A 20328-nucleotide genomic window follows, 5' to 3' on the forward strand; every position below is an offset into this window, starting at 1 on the left:
GATATTACTAAAGTCTTCAGTGAGACGGCTGTAATAGAAAATCAAAGCTGCGTCAGCAAACCATTCACCATACTAACAAAAAAAAGAACTTTAATGTGTAAACTTACTGGTAGGTATTTTTTCTCTAAACCTTCCCTGCTGATTTGTTTTAGCCTGTCTTTACACCCTATAGTGCATTCATTCATATGATTATGATGTCATGTGACAGGTACACATTCATTGTGCGTTGCCATAAAACTACTCTTGGAAGTTAGCGCTTGTTCTTGGTGTCCTCTTCGTCCGCTGTCTACCTATATTGCGCCTAAGCTGTTTTTCAAATGAACAGCTAAACTTTGCGATGTTAAAGGTTAACAAGCATCAGGATTTGGACAAACAGATCACGACAAACGAAGGGCCATCTGTTCATCCAATCATGTTCATGAACTCTAGAAACATCCATGGAACCACAATATGGGTAAATAACGTATGTACTTGTTTACTTCTCTAATGCGCTCGTCTATAGGCTGTATTAGTCGCATTAAATTGTATCTGAAGATGTAGAAACCACAAGAAAGCGCAGCTGTTGTGTTAGTAGTGTGACAAGCCGACGAGAAACCGAAGTGCCACAAGCTTTAAAAAATGTGTCCATGGTGGGCACTAGAACACCACAAAAATCTTAGCTGCGAAGGATTTCACGTGAACGACAGGCACTTTGGCATTAGCTATGTATCTGCCTTTACAGCAGCCTCACGCAATGACGCTTGCGGTCAGCTGTGGTGGAGAAGTGTTTAAAGGAACACTAAAGAGCGAAACAAGTTTTCGTACACTAGTAAAGTACAGTTCCACAATCCCGAAAATGACACTCTTACAGCGATACGATGATTTGTAAACGAGAAACAGACATAAATAAAATGCGGGCAAAGACGCCACCTTGAGATTCCCGCGCCCAACACCATAGCATCTTGAATTTTGAAGCTGCCTACTGGCTCCTACGTAATAAATAATAAAAATAATTAAGTAAATTGTGGTATGTGGGTTTCGTTGACCAATCATTCGTAATTCAGAAAATTGTACTAAGCGAGTATTGCGAGAACACAGAAACATATTTTGAAATTTTCGAAGTCACACGCGGATGTTCTAGCGCGACATTCAAAACTGAAATTTCAGCCTTCGTTTTGTCTACTAGTAACGAAGTTATTATAGTGAAGCATGTGGCATGAGAGTTCTCAGAGTGCTACTCGACAATGTAAAGCACGCCCTTGTTTCTTTTTAGTGTTCCTTTAAGGTGCTCCAACGCTGACCCTAATGTCGCGGATTGCGCTACGGCTGCGGCGGTCGCATTTCGATCGAGGTGAAATGTTAAAGGCGCTTTCACAGCACGATGCCAGTGTGTGTTAAATGCCGTATGAGTTAGAAATATGAGAATCCCTGCACTACGGCGTACCTTTAAATCACAGTGCCACGCAGATTATTTTGATGTATACCGCACCGCGAAGATTGAGAAGCAGCATGATTGTTTTGGATTTTTCCGTTGAGATTGCGCAAAGGACAATAATTATCTACCATATTGAAGAGAACACGTCTTGGTGTGCTGAATCTGATGCACTTTTTCGATAGTAAGTCGTTTCTCGTGGAAATGTATTAATTACTGCCATGACAATTGCCTGTAGCATGCTGAGTTTGCCCATCTACACAAGCACAGTGAGGCTGTTGGCTCTGTAGGGTATCGAATGCAAACAGAATACAAGTAGGCGAAAAGGGTATAGTTGCAATAAGTGGTATATTAAGTAAAAAATGATTTCGTAATTATTGGAATGCGCATTACGTTTGTTGGTCAGTGTGCTGCTGAGAAATTTATTTCGAGTTAAAGCTTGTTTCTACGTTTTATATATATTATGGCGTGTAAGTTCTGCCTGCGCATTCTTTCGGTGAAAGAGCCCGTCTGTTACGCTTCGTTCGAAACCTGACCTTCTCAGGGAAAGGCAAAATGGGCCGGAATGGCAGGTAAACCTTCGCAGGCGGCAGAGGCACCCAGGTGTCCTGATGCGGACTCATCACTTGTTTACTCATTGAGCTCATTTTTCCAGCTTCTACAGCGAAACACGAAGAAGACGACACCGACGACGTATTTGGCAGCGGTGGTGGTGGAAGCGTTGGCGGTGATGGATCTGGACGTGGGGTGCCTTTTGATGTTGATCCCATTATTCATGACCTGCCTAAGACTACAGAGACAACCACAGGTAGGAACAGCAGAACTTTATTGGTCACCCTGTCCCCTGAAGCCACACGTACTTTGCTTCACGTTGTTATGTTGCTGTAGATCCGATCTATGTAGATGCTTTCTAGCGCGGGGCATGCTGCGACGTACCTAGATATTTATCTCTTCTTTGTTTTGTTCTGTGAATGCATTGTACTTTGTACGAAGCTTCCATGCAGTAACTGGGTTCTGCTTTTTGCCTACTGCTGACATGTACGGATGGCAAGGCCCGTCAAGTGGCATTAAGTTTCGCTGACTTTATCTTGCTATCCCAAGGTTATATCTACAAGCCGAAATAAAGATTTGATTGTTTGAATATTGATTGAATAATAGATTGATTGATTGAAATCATCGGTGCTAGTAATATGCGCCTGTTCTGCCCTCTCATTCTTGAGAATGTGTCTTTTTTGCGCTCAATTTTCCGTCAACTATGCACCATCTCGCCACATCACAAGTTTTGACAAGTCGTCTGAGTAGTATGTGTGTCTATGATTTCACACTTGTTGACGCGCACGTGCTGCGTCTATCGCAGCTCTCGTGTCAGAAAAGAAATTCTTTGTACGGAATGAGGGTACGTGTTGAATCATTACATCAGCTCAACAAAGAGCACAAAGAAGGATGAAGGAGTAAAGAAAGTAGTAGTGAAAGATTTTATTGGCGGCAAATTTCTGGGCAAGTGGACTGGGTCCTCAGTCAAGAAGTCCACTGGCCTTTGCGAATCGCAGGTTGTTGATCCAGAGACAGCTGTCTTTCTCAATAATTGCTGCCAATACAGGTCTCCCACTGCCTTGTTCGAAATGTTGTCCTCCAAAAGGAATCATTGTTAAAAAAAATGAGAACGTTAACAATTTTTCACACCCCACAGCGGTGGCCTAGTGGCTAAGGCACTCGGCTGCTGGCCCGTAGGTCGCGGGATTGAATGCCGGCTGCAGAACCGCATTTTCGATGGAAACAAAAATGCTGTAAGGCCATGTGCTCAGATTGGAGTGTACGCTAAAGAACCGCAGGTGGTTGCAGTTCCCGGAGCCCTTCACTGCGGCGCCTCTCGTAATCGTATGGTGACTTTCGGACGTTAAACCCCACATATCAATAAATAATCAAATGAATAGTTTTCTATGGTTATTCGAGACCATAGAAGGGTTCAAATAAAATGTTATGTGGAAAGAAGTAGAAATTTTTGAAGCAAAAAATTTACAGATCCCACGTTTAGTGCGAATCAATGATATGCGAAGCACGAATGAGAAAGGTTGATATGTCACTTTCAAATCAGCACAACGTTACGAGGTGGGGGTAAATAAGGCCGTACATGACTTCCATGTGATCATTATCATGTTTAGATATGTCGTTTAGCTTCGCCATCTATTCACGCCACGTGATACCAAATATAGAATGTGTGGAGCTAGTGAAACGGCCGTGAGCATGCTATTAGCGTGGTTTGTTGTCAGGTTCTTACATGACATGCGTGTCAGGATTATCGTATCTCCACCAGTAATATAATTGGTCATCCATTGACCTCCTGTAACACCGAATTTGGTATATGTGAAGCCAGTAAAACGCCCGCGAGCGCATCATAAAGGGCCCACCTTACATACTCCAATGCAGCGTTGACGCACGCGCACACTGGGCACAGCGACGCCACGTTAGCAAAACGCGAGCACCCAATAGTCCAACGTCAGGCGCCCCCAGCGTCCGTCGGCGTGGCCCGACGGCAACCGGCGCAAAATTCGCGCTGATGTGTTACTCAGACAACACTGTGTCCCCCTCTTTTATTTATTTATTTTATTTACAAATACTGCTGGCCAGAGGTCAAAGCAGGAGGGGCAAGATAATACAGTTGTCATACATATTTCAAAACAACATCAACAATAAAGAGAGTAAAAAGTGGAAAGCGTGACTTATTTATACAAAAGCAACAAAAGGAAAGAGTGGGGAGGGAAAAAAGGAAATAGTTGGAATAGTTAAAAAACAACTTTAAATTTCAGCGTAAATAAGATCGGGAGAGTGTAAACTGCTTGCAGGCAAATCGTTCCACTCTTCAATGGTACGAGGAAAGAAGGAAAATTTGAACAAGTTAGTACGAGCAAAATATGGTGTTAAAGAAAGTGCGTGTGAATGCCGAGTCTGGCGTGTTCTTAGTGGTGTGAGGTAGGGGTCAGGGTTCAGAGCAAATTTGCGGTTAGAAAGTACAAAAATTTGAGACGTAAGAATCTGCGTCTCGACTGCAAGGATGTGATACCATTTGAAAGCATTACACTAGTTACAGAACTACCAGGCTTGTAAAGAGAATAAATGAAACGAACTGCCCTCCGCTGAATTTTTTCTAATGCATCAATGTTAGTTTTAGTATAAGGATCCCAGGCAACGCATGAATATTCTAGTTTAGGAAGAATGAAGAATTGGTAAGCTAAAAATTAGGAGCATACGAGCATCCTTAAGTTTGTGCCTTAGCATGCATAATTTGCGGAAAGCTGCGGAAGAAACTTGTTTATTGTGGGAATTCCAACTTAAATTGTTCGTTAGAGTGACACCAAGATACTTGTATTCCTTAACATCTTTAAGAGGTTGGTTAGAGAGCGTGTAGTCAGTTAGTACTGGCTTTTTCTTGTTAGTGACACGGAGCAGAACTGATTTATCCAAGTTTAGTTTCATCCCCCATTGATTGCACCATAGACATATATTGTTTAGAGTGGACTGGAGAGCTGCTTGGTCATTAGAACTAGTTATCGAGTTAAACAGAATACAATCATCTGCAAAAAGTCGAACGTTAACAGGTGGGTTTACACAATTTACTACATCATTACTGTATATCAAAAATAGTAGGGGACCGAGTACAGAGACAGAGAGACGCCGGACGCGCTGAAACGCGCATGCGTCAAAGAAACGTAGCACGCCGCGCTTCTGCGAGTATATGACAGGACCGGTGCCTGGCGTGACAGCGCCGGCGTGACGCGACAAAATGAATGCCGGCAAGTACGCGCACCACATAACGTCAAAATGTATTGGCGCCTTGACTATGGCATGTAGACATGCTACCACATGACACGCATCTCATGATTATCATGTTAGCACCAGTCACATACCTTCGTCATCCATTGACATCATGTAATACCAAATTTGGCATATGTGAATTTAGCGAAACGGGCGCGAGCGCATCATGAGTGTAGCATGTAGTCATGTTGTTACATGACACGCATCTAATGATTAACATGTTTCTACCAGTCACATACCTTCGTCAACCATTCACGTACCGTAATATAAAAGTTGCTATATGTGACGCTAGCGAAACGGCCGCGAGTCCATCATGAGCGTGGCATGTAGTCATGTTGCTACATGACACGCATGTCATGATTTTCTTGTTAGGCTTAGTCGCTTGTGTTCACCATGCAATCAATCATACCATGCTAGTTTTGCAACTTGTCATTGAACAAAACCACCGCAAGAGCAGCAAGACCATGAAATGTAAATTATGACATTAATGACATACATGTCAAGATTTTCATGTCACGACTAGTCAAATATATTCTTCATACAGTCATGTTATGCTGTACCAAGTTTGGTAATAATACCGTTATCGAAATGGCCAGGAGGGCTAAAAGTCATAAGCGGCTAGATAGATAGATAGATAGATAGATAGATAGATAGATAGATAGATAGATAGATAGATAGATAGATAGATAGATAGATAGATAGATAGATAGATAGACAGATAGATAGATAGATAGATAGATAGATAGATAGATAGATAGATTGATAGATAGATAGATAGATAGATAGATAGATAGATAGATAGATAGATAGATAGATAGATAGATAGATAGATAGATAGATAGATAGATAGATAGATAGATAGATAGATAGATAGATAGATAGATAGATAGATAGATAGATAGATAGATAGATAGATAGATAGATAGATAGATAGATAGATAGATAGATAGATAGATAGATAGATAGATAGATAGATAGATAGATAGATAGATAGATAGATAGATAGATAGATAGATAGATAGATAGATAGATAGATAGATAGATAGATAGATAGATAGATAGATAGATAGATAGATAGATAGATAGATAGATAGATAGATAGATAGATAGATAGATAGATAGATAGATAGATAGATAGATAGATAGATAGATAGATAGATAGATAGAGTCACTGAAGTTCGCTAAGAAATGCTTCGCATTTAATAATGAAGCCATACTACAAAGTTAGGTCATGCGCATAGAACCAAAAGCAACATTCATTTTGTTGAATGAATAAATACGTCAAAACGATGCAACTACTGACTTCCCTTGACATAGGTGGACGGTGTATTCTAGTACTTTTTCCTGGGTGAGTTGGTGTGCCAGTTTGTTAAACATGTTATTTTTTGGCTCAATGCTTGCAAACACGAAGACTGGAAAGGAAGACAATGTTGGTAGTAGGCACTCATCTGTCTTGCTTCCTTTCCCGTATTCATGTTCCAAGCATTGCGGCAAGTTCCGAGCTGTGGAATACCCCGAAAGTTTACCCGCTTGTATCGAAAGCGATCATCGCTGCGGGGCTAAATGCGCACTAAGCAGCTTTGCGACCACATTTTGTTTTCCTGAATATCGCTTCCCGGGGCTCAAAACAGAAATGTAACACACCTTGCGAAAGCAATAGGTGCACATGAATTTGTATTAATTGTACCTTTTAAATAGCATGACATTAACCATCAGTATGACGTCTTTGTGAAAGTGAGCTTTCCTTCCGGAGACATTCCCGCTTGACGCCGCATTTTTTTTGTATTCCTGCTTATTTCATTTAAAACTACACTACATCGGATGTTTACGACGGCTAGGTTTCTTTTTTCAATTTTGCTTTTGGGGCGATGTGTACCACTTTATTTTCGCCTACCGCTGAGGTGTTTCAGAAACACTACTCTAGCTATCCTGAAGTTCAATCGCCCGCTCAAGCACGGAATATTACTATGTAATATCGCAAAAAAACAGTTAGTTAGAGAACATTATACACGAGATGACATCCCTAATAGACGCTTAGTATCAATTAATTTCTTCTCCCTTTTCTGTGTCCACCCCCCCTTTTCTTTTCTTTTTGCACGGTTACATTATGACCATCTACCAGGAAGCTAGACTTACCACGCTTCCAATGAAACAACGCTCGGAGAGTCCCATTACAAAACACTTCTACAGCATCACTGCCTTTATAAAAATATTCCCAAAAAACCATCATATTTCATTAGACAATGGAAACAAATGTGCATGGCCTTACTGCTTCCAGCGTTTAAAAAGAAGCATGTCGCGTAGTAGCACGAGGTGCCTTGCGTATTAGTCGGGGTGATATGTCTACGTATGCGTCCTGCTTCACTGTTTTCTTTTTCTATATAATTGTAGAATTACCATAAATATTTAGTCAGACTTGGCGTAATGGTACCGCTGAGCTGAAAGTTAGGGCAGTCAAAAATAGAAGACGTGATTTCAGTGAGCTCAACCTGAAATGTTTTTACAAAATTTTCTAAGAACGTTTTGTTGCCTCCTCGCACATGCGTGGGCACTTAAGCATGATAACAAGATTGTTATGTGCCACTCACCTAGAGGACGAAGAAAAAGAGGAATAAGTGGTACCTGCTCACGCCATCTTGGTTGTTTTTGCCCGCACTACTGTAGGCTGCAAGTATAGTAAATACGCCCGCTTTCTGTCATCCCTCCCGTAACATCATTGGTGGAGGTGCCGGGTACCCGCTTCATGCAAAACGGAACTTCGCAGCGGGCACCTTCTTGGACAGACCATCATGTCGACAGACAATGCCGTCAATGCAGCCCTCACTATGCCGAATTCATCGAGCAACGTTGTTGCGACCCACCGCCGAGATCTTGGCTTTTTCTGCGGGACTGATAACGTGCACGTGAAGAAGTGGCTGGCCGACTACGAGTGCACCAGCAAGACCAATCAATGGGATCCGACTTTAATGCTCGCAAATATCAGCTACTACCTTAGGGGCACGGCCTGTGTGAGGTTCGACACGCACGAGGAGGAGCTGATGAGCTGGGACGTATGCAAACAAAATATGAAACACCTTTTCGGAAAGCCCATTGCACGCCAACGAGCCGCCCTGAAGTAACTCTCGTGCTGGGCCAAAACCTCAATGGAGCCAAACATGGTGTATATTCAAGATGTCTTAGCCTTGTGCCGGCAAGTTGATAGCCAAATGCCCGAAGCCGGCAAAGTCAGCCACATTCTCAAAGGCATCGCTGACAACGCCTTTCACTTGCTTTTATATAAAGACTGCTCGTACCACTGACGACATTGTCAGGGAGTACCGATGGCTTGGAAAAGCAAATAACCAACGAGTCATGCAGAAATTTGCTCGGCTCCCTAAAACTGCCGCCACGTCGTCGTGCGAAGACGTGCAGATTCAGCCGCCACCCGGTGTCGAAAACTTTCTGCGTCTTGTGCGCCGAGAGATCGAGGCAGCAACTCCCTTTGCTCTCCAGGCTCATTCTCACAAGGAAGTCAGCCCAACAGGGTCACTAAGCCAAGCCGTCGTGCGCGATGAACTGCAATTGCAGGCATCCAGCCAGTATGTGCCCCAAGCCGTCCCACGGTCAGCCCTGCTTCATACTACTAGTCGCAACAGACGTATTACAGATACCGTGATCCGAAACAGTGGCGCACACGTGATTACAGGCCTATATGTTTCAACTGCAATGGCATCGGCCACATTTCCCGCTATTGTCGTTGTCGTCAGCCATCGTCCCCTCGTTCATCGTACCGTCCAGACGACACCAGATCCTCTTTCTTGCTCAGCCATGAGGACCCACCGAACTCTAATGCCCGAACATCGACCTCACGTTACGAGCGCTCGCCGTCCCCCCACACCCAGTGTCGTTCTCGGTCACCTATGACCCGTCACTCTCCTTCGCCTTTCTCACGCTATCCCTCCTCGAAAAACTGACGCACCATGAAAGGTAGTTACAATCTCGGGTCATCAATTATATTTTAATGTCTTTCTCGACCAAACATAGGCTAACTGTGGCCTACCGTCTACTGAAAAAAGGCATGATGGAGCGGATGAACCGAACGATTACTGACATGCTGGCAATGTACGTGTCTGCCGACCACCAAGATTTAGATGCAGCGTTGCCTTTTGTCACGTTCGCCTACAATACGTCGCGGCACGAGACGGCTGTCTATTCGCTTTTCTTTTATCTGGCCGAAAACCACCGTTGTCTAAGAACACTATGATGCTTCCTTCGACGTACCAACCCACTGAATACGCTCAAGAAGCTATAGCTCGCGCCAACCATGCACGTCAACTTGCGCGCGTACGGCTAACTGACTCGCAAGCGGGCAAAAATCTTGTTACGACAGCCGTCACTGAAACGCCCATTTCTCTTGTCCTTCTGTGGTCTCAAGCAAGTCGTATTGGGCTTTCTTAGAAGCTGTAGGGTTGACAGGCGGGCTAGTTGGTACAAATTCATAATGGAATAATTGGAAGCGCAAACCAACGGGACACAAGAGAAGAGACAAACAAGCGCAACTGAAACTCAGTTTATTCAGAGAAGAAGTTATATATCAGAAAGATGGGAAAGGGAAACAACTGGGGAAAAGGTTCCACCTTGATCAGGTGTCGTCCAGAAACGATGTTTCACAATCTAACAGTGATATAGACGGTGAACTAACACAACTATCAGTATTCTTTCTAATAAAAAAAGGCTTCCGCAATCTCTCTATTTTTCGTGTCATGATGGCTGTACAGAATTGACGTGCGTGAAAAATCAGGTACGCAGCCACACTTTTTGCAATGGGCGGATAAATGTAAACCCGGGGCGGGTTTCAGCGCGTTGTAGTGTTCTCGTAGGCGAATATTCAAGCAGCGCCCAGTCTGCCCAATGTATAACCTGCAGCAAGACAGTGGGATACAGTAAACGACATTAGATCGACATTTGGTGAAGGAATTGACATGCTTGACACCACAACCTTTCTTCACAAGACCTGCTTTCATTCTGCTTTGTAATTCAATTCTAGACAACATTTGCTCCAGTTTTCCACGTGCGGAAAACACAACGTCGAGGTTGAATTTTTTTGCACATTTTTTTTATCTTATGCGAAAAATCGTGCACATATGAGACTGCCGCAAACTTACGTCGTTTATCTGCCTCCTTTAAGGGGCATCCCTTCTCTTTCTTCATACGCAGTACCTTCTGAGCGGCGAAAATGAGGACATTGGACGGAAAGCCTGCCTCTCGCAACCTAGTTATTTGACTAGAAAAAACACGCGTCATTTTATGGAAACATGATTTCGTTACAGCTGAATTGAGAAGGCTAATTGCAATACCCGATTATATCACTTTAGAATGCGAAGAAGAGTAGTCCAAGATTGATTTCTTTGAACTGAGAGACTAGGACCAACATAGATGATCTGCGCGAAAAGATAACTCAAGATCTAGAAACTGCAATATCTTATCATGGGGAACCTCGTGTGTGAAACGTAAACCATGCCTATTTTTTCCGAAGGTTTTAATACAAATGTAGGATGTCGGTTGAGAGCTTCATAGAACTACTCTTTTTTATGTCAATTCTACTCTTGTATTAAGGGTCAATAAGTATTACGTGCAAAAGTCTGGCATTTGTATCGGCTCTCGTGTAGCACCGGTCCTGTGCGATATATTCTTAAGGTATTTGGATAGGGCATTGCAAACGGCACTAAGCAGCCTCGTAATCATTGTCTTCAGATATGTGGACGATTACCTTGCGCTCGTTCATTCACCTTCCTGGGATAAAAACCGGGACAAGATTAATAAAACCTTCGAAAAAGTGGGCATGGTTTACCTTTCACACACGAGGTTCCCCATGATAGGATATTGCAGTTTCTAGATCTTGAGTTATCTTTTCGCGCAGATCATCTATGTTGTCCTACTCTCCCCATTCAAGGAAACCAACCTTGGACTACTCTTCTTCGCATTGTAAAGTGGTAAAATCGGGTATTGCAATTAACCTTCCCAATTCAGCTGTAACGAAATCATGTTTCCGCAAAATGGCGCGTGTTTTTTCTAATCAAATAACTAGGTTGCGAGAGCCAGGCTTTCCGTCCAATGTCCTCATTTTCGCCGCTCAGAAGGTACTGCGTATGAAGAAAGGCAAGGGATGCCCCTTAAAGGAGGCAGATAACCGACGTAAGTTTGCGGTAGTCCCATATGTGCACAATTTTTCGCATAAGATAAAAAAATGTGCGAAAAAATTCAACCTCGACGTTGTGTTTTCCGCACGTGGAAAACTGCAGCAAATGTGTTCTAGAATTGAATTACAAAGCAGAATGAAAGCAGGTCTTCTGAAGAAAGGTTGTGGTGTCAAGCATGTCAATTCCTTCACCAAATGTCGATCTAATGTCGTTTACTGTATCCCACTGTCTTGCTGCAGGTTATACATTGGGCAGACTGGGAGCTGCTTGAATATTCGCCTGCGAGAACACTACAACGCGCTGAAACCCGCCCCGGGTTTACATTTATCCGCCCATTGCAAAAAGTGTGGCTGCGTTCCTGATTTTTCACGCACGTCAATTCTGTACAGCCATCATGACACAAAAAATAGAGAGATTGCGGAAGCCTTTTTTTATTAGAAAGAATACTGATAGTTGTGTTAGTTCACCGTCTATATCACTGTTAGATTGTGAAACATCGTTTCTGGACGACACCTGATCAAGGTGGAACCTTTTCCCCAGTTGTTTCCCTTTCCCATCTTTCTGATATATAACTTCTTCTCTGAATAAACTGAGTTTCAGTTGCGCTTGTCTGTCTCTTCTCTTGTGTCCCGTTGGTTTGCGCTTCCAATTATTCCATTATGAATTCTTAGAAGTTACTGTTCCCGTAATCCGGACCATGCCCTGTGCGCCGCCAAGTAACCAATGTCACGTATGAAATTGAGCAATTATTTTCGTCCTCGTCCACGCAACCCTGCCCTGACATCGTTCACGTTGTCCGTCTGTAGCCTCATCGAACACCGGACTCCACCAACGTACATGTATAGTGACCACTTTCACTACCGTCTGTCACCGGCTGCACCGAGTCGGTGCCTTCGCCACTAAATGGTAATGTTATGTGCCGCCCACCTAGAGGACGAAGAAAAAGGGGGCTGGGTGGTGCCTGCTCTCGCCATCTTGGTTGTTTAGCCCGCAATACTATGGATCGCAAATATTGTAAATACGCTGGTTTTCTCTCATCCCCCCGTAACAAATTTTTCACTGCCTTAAATTCAATAGCAAATGTGATTAGGCTTGCAAAATCTACAGTGACATGAGTGGAAGGTAAACGAAAAATCAAAATTGTCACTATTAGCAGTCCACTTAGGCTTACAGAAAGGCAGTAAAAAAAGAAAGCATACACATTATATCAGCAGCAACAAAGCACACAAATAGAAGTTAAAAGCAATTTTTAACATGTAGGACAATTTTTTTTCTGAAAAGGATAAAAATTACAAAAATTAACACAGATATGTTGGTAAACAATCAATTCCATACTGGATGAGTCACGCGTCTCAAGAATACAAATGTGACATTAAAACAAACATGCACAAATAATACATCTCTTTAACTCACCTAACGTCGTATAAGACAAGGCACAGATGTGCCGGGGAGAAGCCTCATCGATGGACTGCAAGATAGTGCAAAGCTAGAACGTCATCCATATCATTACCCAGCATGCGCTGGGCGCTGCTCCACATTGCTTAGTACTGCGCCCGACTCCACCCTAGCACCTGCACTGCAGCTCCTTCACCCATCCTGTCCTCATCTGCGCTTGACCACCCGCATGTCTCCAACCTTGAACTCGCCTTCTCCTCCACTTGCTTTCGCTAAATTATGGAATACTCTACCCCCCTCCTTCTTTGCCCCCCCCCCATTTATGTCACCCCTCACCTTCACCTCTTTCTTCCGCCAGTGGCTATACAGTCGTGTGCATGGCTCTGCTGCAATGTACCTCGTTCTTCTGCCCATTCATTTTCTTCACCTTCATATACATTTGTCAACTCATGCTATACTTGGCTATGCTAAGCTCTACACACTCCCTTTCTCCTCACCTTCACTTCACTCCTGTCACCCGCCCTTCCGTTTCTCAGCTGCTGCTCTACTGTGCATGTCTATGCGATGCTTACACTTCGCCTGACATAGCTGCATTGAGTTATAAGCTCTGGCTGATAACTCAATGGCTGATAACGACAGCTCAGCTCAACCTCAACCAACTCCGGTGTCGAAAAATCACCCCAAATCAAACCTATGCTGGGATTACAAACGAACACACAATGAGCCTGTTGTATGTTATAAACATGTAGCGACTTATATTGTATAGCAGACATGACACAGCGCTGTGTCTGTCACAAACTAGATGAGATGATTATCACGGATCTTGGAGGCGATGTTAGTGGAGATATATCGTGAGGGCGCTGGTCTGAACAGCAAACATGGTTTACTAACAAGGAGAAAAACCAGAAGGAAAAATTTACACTGAATAAACAAACAACAAACAGTGAAAACTTAAAACACCACTGATAAAATTTTAAGTGTACACTCTTAAATCTCAGCTACACCTAACTACAGGGTTACTGCTATTCGTAACTTCAGTCTCGCCACCTAGGCCTCGTCGTCTGATCGTAGCTCTAATGGAATTGTCTTACTTGGCTCCGTTGCATGTTACGTCTAAACTGCTTTGTCCGACGCCGTTGTTGCTGACGACCCTGCCGTAATCGGCACTCCGTTGTATCACTGTTCCGCTGAGCTTGCGCAAGCCTGTCCCAGGTCGCAGTCGGTGACATGGCACCTTGCTGTCGTCCGCTGGTCTTTGTACGAGACCGGCCCTCTCGAAGTGACAACGTGGTGTCCTGTGGACTAGTGCGGGCCGACGTTCGAAGGGTGACGCGGTGTATGCGTCCGGACAGAGTAGGTTAAAAACATTGAATTAACAGCTCCCGCTATGCTTTGCCAGCAATATTGAAGCCAGCTTTTGCCCTCAATAATCTCAGAAACGTGCTATTTACTGCTCCTGCCCATTCACACATCAAGTGACTTTGACCTGTTAGTCTTAAGGCTACGTTAATCATAAATTAAAACATAGTTGTTTCTGATAGCATAACCCGCAGAGACGAGTTTCGGTGACCTAATATTCAATAAAATGTGTCTTACATTCTAGGCTTAATAAAAAAAACTAGTAACAGAAGTACGCACTTAACACTATCTGACCAGAAAAGATTGGCACGTTAGACTGGCTGGCCGTGCAAGTAAAGCACTCTTTCTCAATCGCTGAATGCCAACAGCTCATCATGCCCTTAGTAAGATGGGTGCCGCAGCCACGATCCTACGGTGAGTACGGGCTTCACTGGTGGGCGATAGTTTCCACTCCCGCAACTTTTTGAACTTTTTTGGTCCAGACCAGCTATAAGATGCTGCAGCACCTCCGAGGAGACTTGCCCGAGTGTCGCCGAGTTCAACGGCCACACCAAGGTGTGCCGGCGTTGTGGCCTCCGAAGTCGAACGTCTGTTGCACCCGTCAGTAGAACGTAGCTACCGATGCGACCATTTTCTTCCCTAGCCACGCAAGCAAAATTCAGCTTATCGCGCATTCCTCTTGCATGACGGCTTGTGTCACGTGCTACGATCAAAGTTATACGCCTTGCACGTGCTCGTGCCTGTCCCGCAAGCATCTCCTTCCACTTCATCATCTACGTCTTCTTCTTTCCGGTGACAGTGACAATTCCAAGAAAGGTCGCTATCAATATGTCAGCCAAAGCTTTAAACGACAAATGAACACTGCGGTGACCTACTAGGACAAATATAATATGGGGGCCTTACAAAATGAAGAGAAAATCAAGGAATACATACTTCAAAGGGCAATAATTTTTCCAAGCGTCTACTTGCGCAGAGTTTTGGCAAGTTCATAGGGTATGGCCACAGATCCTCTGCAAACGGTCACTGCAATAACTAACAGAAGGGTACAGCTTACTTTCACGTTGCATGATATTGTCGAAACTGCAACCGTCAGCCTCTTCTTTTTGAACTCGACTGCTTTAAGGTGTATTAAAGAGCAGACACCAGAGAAAGTGGAGAATATTTGATAATGTAGTGCAAAGTCGAGACGTCTGTTGGTCAACTTTCACTAAATATGTTGGTGAATATAGCTTCAACAACAATATTGCTTTTCTTAAACACCACTAAATAAGTTTGAAGAGTGATCGCTTGTGAGCCTCACAGCTTGGCATTCCCTTTACTCATGCTTCTGCCCCATGCCTGGTTGTGGCTAAGCAACATCCAGACAGGGTGTAATGCTGTGTTGTAATAAGTGGTGCGCATGAAACGAAAAACAGGATCAACACTCTTACATGGCCAAGAACAATTCGCGCGACATGATCGGCGAGAACCTTTCGTTACCTCGCAGTCTGTACTTAAGCAAGGCTGACGAGATATCCAGACGCTTCAAATACTCGCTAATGAGTTGCATGGGATGACAACACACCAACGCTGCTCCGCACTGTAGGCTCTTTAAGAGTAGTCTCATAAAACACAGGTCTATGGAATGGATCTTTCAATTCGGAAACCTACAGGTGATAGCGGCAGTCGGGACTTGGTAGAGAAGAGCGAAGTGGTTTAGTAGCGTAGGCAGAGATTTGTTCTGGTGGAATCATGTCTTTATCCTGAAGTGGGTGCCACGCAGGGAAATGTGGGAGAGTGCTAGTTTGTTATTTGTGCCCTATGGCACAAAGAAGTTTTGGGTGGGTCGCATGCTTGGTGTGCCAGCCCTTGCCTATGCTACTGAATTGGTCCTCCCAAATAATGCCTGCGAGGCGCAGATCCCACTGGCTACTGTGAGAGTTTGGTGCGAAAACAGGAGATTAAACTCTTGTGGGCGAGATTAAGCCATAGGTGCACATGCAGCCTGCACAGAAGCACTCGTTCATTCATGCCCGGATGGTTTCCAGCGGCAGTTCGTTTTTATCGAATGTTCCTCCGGGAAATTGCTTCCCTATAGCCTCTCACCGACTTGAACCTTGGCCTAAATTGATAGTGATATTGGTCTAGAGGGGGGGGCGGGAGAGATTTCTTGGTGTGCAACGGAGTGACCTGAGCTATCAAACTTCCTGGAATCAATCACCCTAAAAACAAATTGGCGTAACAGCGCAATGATTAAGGTAAGTGTCGGTGTATGTTGGCGCACATATCCGTTGATGTACCGATAATTTTGTTTTCTTGCTCTGGTAATGAATTCTACTTTTTCGGTTTGGGCAAGCCTTGCATTTTTGACTGTCCCCACTTTTCAGCCCTGTTTTGTGAATGCTCCTCCAAGTTTCGTGGTTTAATTGTTCTATCAGCGCTTTCTTGGTTGCCTTCACCAATGAAAGCGGTACAAAAGAGCAGGCGATTGAAAATAGTCATTTTTCTGGAACAAGAGAGATAAAATCTTGGTTATTGTAACAAGACTGGCAACATGCTGTGTCTACCACGATGATTTTACATGACCACGAGTGCAGCTTATCTTCCATATACACTCAGTTTCATTAAGCCTCTACGAGATGTAATCACGAAACACGTATGCAGCAGTGATAATTATATACGTGATGCGCCTCTGTTTTTCAGGAAGCTTACTCGATTATTGGAACTTCATGGTTCGCTTGAGGTTCATGAAAGTTACTATGTTTCATGGCGAAAAAAATTATTGCTTTGTGTCGTGAAGGCACGAACTGTAACTTCCTAAATATAACTAAAATGTATTTGTACAACCTGTACTTATTAAAAACAGTGCAGTATTTTTTTATTTCCTACCCACCAGACTCTGAGGCAGCCACAAGTTCGCCAACACAGCCGAAATCGACGAGCTCAAGTCCACCTACGACGGTGCCAACTATGCCACCAGCAACAACGCTAGCGCCTCTGATAACATCTACTGCGAGTCAATCCACCGTAACGACTCCGACGGTTCCTACAAGAACTACCGAGCGTAAGTTTGGTCATTCATGTAGCCTGCAAAATTCAACATTGTTTAAGCACATCGTTCACAACGAGAATGAGTTCAGTGCGAGTGTATTTCCGGCATATGTAGCTGAGTAACACTTGTTAACATGTATTCGCGCACACCTTCTAGATGCGTGCGGTGTAGTCTGGCAATGGTAAACTATTTTGGCGTTCGAAGTGCAGTTTTCAGCATGACGCAGCATCGCAACGCGCGCTTCTGCCCCGAGAGTTCCACGGAGACAAAACGCATGCTGCTACCAAGAAGAAATGAAAAAAAAGAGGAAAGAGTTTGTGAAACAGTACAAGGCACACCTGGAAAGTTGCTACACATTATTGTAACGCTCTGACGCATAACAAGTTAACAATAGGATGGCTAGTTATTCGAAACGAATGATGAATAAATTAAAAACACGAGAAAGACTCATGCAAAATGCAAGGAAGTCAACGGCACTTATAAACTTCAGCCATCAAGTTGTCGAGCACAATAATAAGTATTGAAAGTTCAGACCAAAGAACGGGCAGGGTGGTCACGGTACAGCTAGTACGCGAGAAATTGTACCAGGCTAGCACTTCTAGGGCTGGGCCTGACAAAAGACGAGCGACTCCATTATTCACTGTCCACATTACATATGGTTATGATCAGCAACAACATCAAGGCGAATTTCACTGGCTATTTCGAGAACCAGACTTATCAGCCAACAGTGGCATAAATGCAGGAAAAACATAAAGAGGTGACGCGCATCTCGCAATAGCAGCCATATTGCTCCCATAACTGTGCTTTGTTTTAGTTCTGCCAAAATTGGAGCCATGCTTTCAAAACAAAATAAACAGAAACAATCTTAGTAACCCAATAGTATACAAGCGTACGAAAGTTGGTTTAAAAGCGCAACTCATAGGCAGGCTGTCGCATATATTCAGCTATGTCACTCGGATTAAACCACGAAATAAGAATGCTAGCCCTTCTTTAGTGATAACACATAGAGCTAGTTCTTCTGCAGCTTCAACTGAATTTTCCTATCGCATAACATTCTGTTAGAAATACCTCCTATGATTTGCCCTTGGAATCGTTTTTGTTAAGAACGTTTATGTTCGCTGGTGATTTTCCTAGAGTAACACAATCCCAATCAAGGAGTTACATATGCACTTCATTCTGAATGGCTTCCAACAAATAATCGACATGAATTATGGTGGCATGTTGTTCATTAATTTCCCATGTGAAATCCCAGCGCAACTGACATTTGTGGTACGTCAAAAGTAGCATGGATCATTTCGGAAAACACATTCATTGCATTCATAATTGGGTGAGTTGTTAACTGTTCATTTTAATGTAAAGGGCGAATGAACAAGTTCTGCAGAGGGACATGTTCTTAACCTTGCTAAGGTTTCTCGATGATGAGATACCGGGTAGGAGTGAAAATAGAGGGATACGTTAAGTTTTATAAGCATTTTTTAATAAAAAAGGGTGCAGGGTAGTCATAGCGTTGGTCAGACATCTGTTTTGACCTTTTTGTATCCTTTCTGTTATACTGTTGGTGTGTTATTTTCGCTTAGCACCCAATTTTTTTTAAACAAACCCATCTAGAATACCATGCCAAAGCTTAGGACGTATCCTTTATCATAACTTGACTTGTATAGAGCGAAATACTATTCTGACGGCGAAGAAACACACGTAGTGCTGAAACTTTCAGCTATTGAGCACAATGATATTGTGGTTGCATACGCGTTCGCGATTATGAGTTCTATTAGATTCTCCTGGTTGGGATGGTACTTATATCAGAGGAACCGGAAGGTGCATCATTGCGACATTACGCAAACGCTACAAAACATAGGAACGTAATGATAAAGTAGCAAGCCTGGCAGCACACTGCACAAAGCATCAGTACAAGCTATTGTTTCATAATTGTTCGTGTAACCCAGTTATTGAAATTTATTGCTGAATTCTTTTGAACAACGTTCTCATAAACAAAAATTCTTGTGAACGGATATCACTCTGCCTGTACGTTGGATTCAGGGCGAGGTTCCCTAGCTCTTTCTCTCTCTCTATCTCTATCTCTCTCTTATATATATATATATATATATATATATATATATATATATATATATATATATATATATATATATATATATATATATATATATATATATATATCACGCGAGTGTCTTCGGCGGATTATGTCTCACGGATGAATAAAAATTTGTTTGATCAACAAATGAATGGACGCAAACAATAGTTCCAGCAGCAAGTCCGGATTGGGGAATACATTGCAAGCGTGAAATGTACTGCTTATATACATTGCGGGCTCTAAAAACATGTCTATTGTTATTTTGTATATGATATCGCACATTCAAAGATACATCAACTTGGGCAACAACGCGGTGTGATAAAAACAATATATATATATATATATATATATAAATATATATATATATATATATATATATATATATATATATATATATATATATATATATATATATATATATATATATAGTTACGATGAAGCGGCAACGTGTGAAGCGAGGAAGAGGAGAACAAAGTGGGCTGTTTTGGAAGCAGCTCGGTGTCGGTGCGGCTACCCTTCGCCATTCGCTCTTCAATAAATACGCCCATCGTAACAGATTTTGTGAGAGGTGCTGGGTACAATAACGGCGCCCCGACGAACGGCGGCTCATTGACCGCTGAGGTGCAATACATGGAGCTTCGCCGAAGCCGATGACTTGCTGGTCTGCCACCTGCGATGGCGTCTCACGACAACAATGACAGCGAGCCACCTGCTACCCGTATTCCGTGGCAGCCCTACATCAAGCCTCCATCCTTCGCTGGACAAGCTGCAGAAGATGTCGACTCTTGGCTCAGCTCCTACTAACGGGCGAGTCAGTTTAATGGCTGGGATGCCACCGGCCAGCTCAATAATGTGGGACTCTTTCTCAAAGGAACCGCATCTGTATGGTTTGAAAACCATGAAGAAAGCCTGACGACGTGGAGGAAGTTCGTCGATGAAATCAAGTTGTGCTTCGGGGATCTGGCAGCGAAGAAGAAGCGTGCCGAGCAAACTCTTATGCAACGAGCGTAAGTCCCCGGGGAAACCTGCACGACGTATATCGAGGAGGTGC

The 20328-nt window shown here is 43.3% G+C and overlaps 1 protein-coding gene across 1 annotated transcript in view; it reads left to right on the forward strand.

The window, feature by feature from the left end:
* The first annotated feature begins 1976 nt into the window (after positions 1-1976).
* LOC142790029 (uncharacterized) overlaps positions 1977-20328 on the forward strand; it is a 45480-nt gene continuing 27128 nt past the window's right edge. Inside the window, exons 1-3 of the mRNA XM_075885057.1 lie at positions 1977-1983; positions 2076-2219; positions 17033-17200. Coding sequence (XP_075741172.1) covers positions 1977-1983; positions 2076-2219; positions 17033-17200 — 319 coding nt within the window. The remainder of the gene's footprint in view (positions 1984-2075; positions 2220-17032; positions 17201-20328) is intronic.

This window comes from Rhipicephalus microplus, chromosome 2, assembly GCF_043290135.1.
Source record: "Rhipicephalus microplus isolate Deutch F79 chromosome 2, USDA_Rmic, whole genome shotgun sequence".
Taxonomy (NCBI): Eukaryota; Metazoa; Arthropoda; class Arachnida; order Ixodida; family Ixodidae; genus Rhipicephalus; species Rhipicephalus microplus.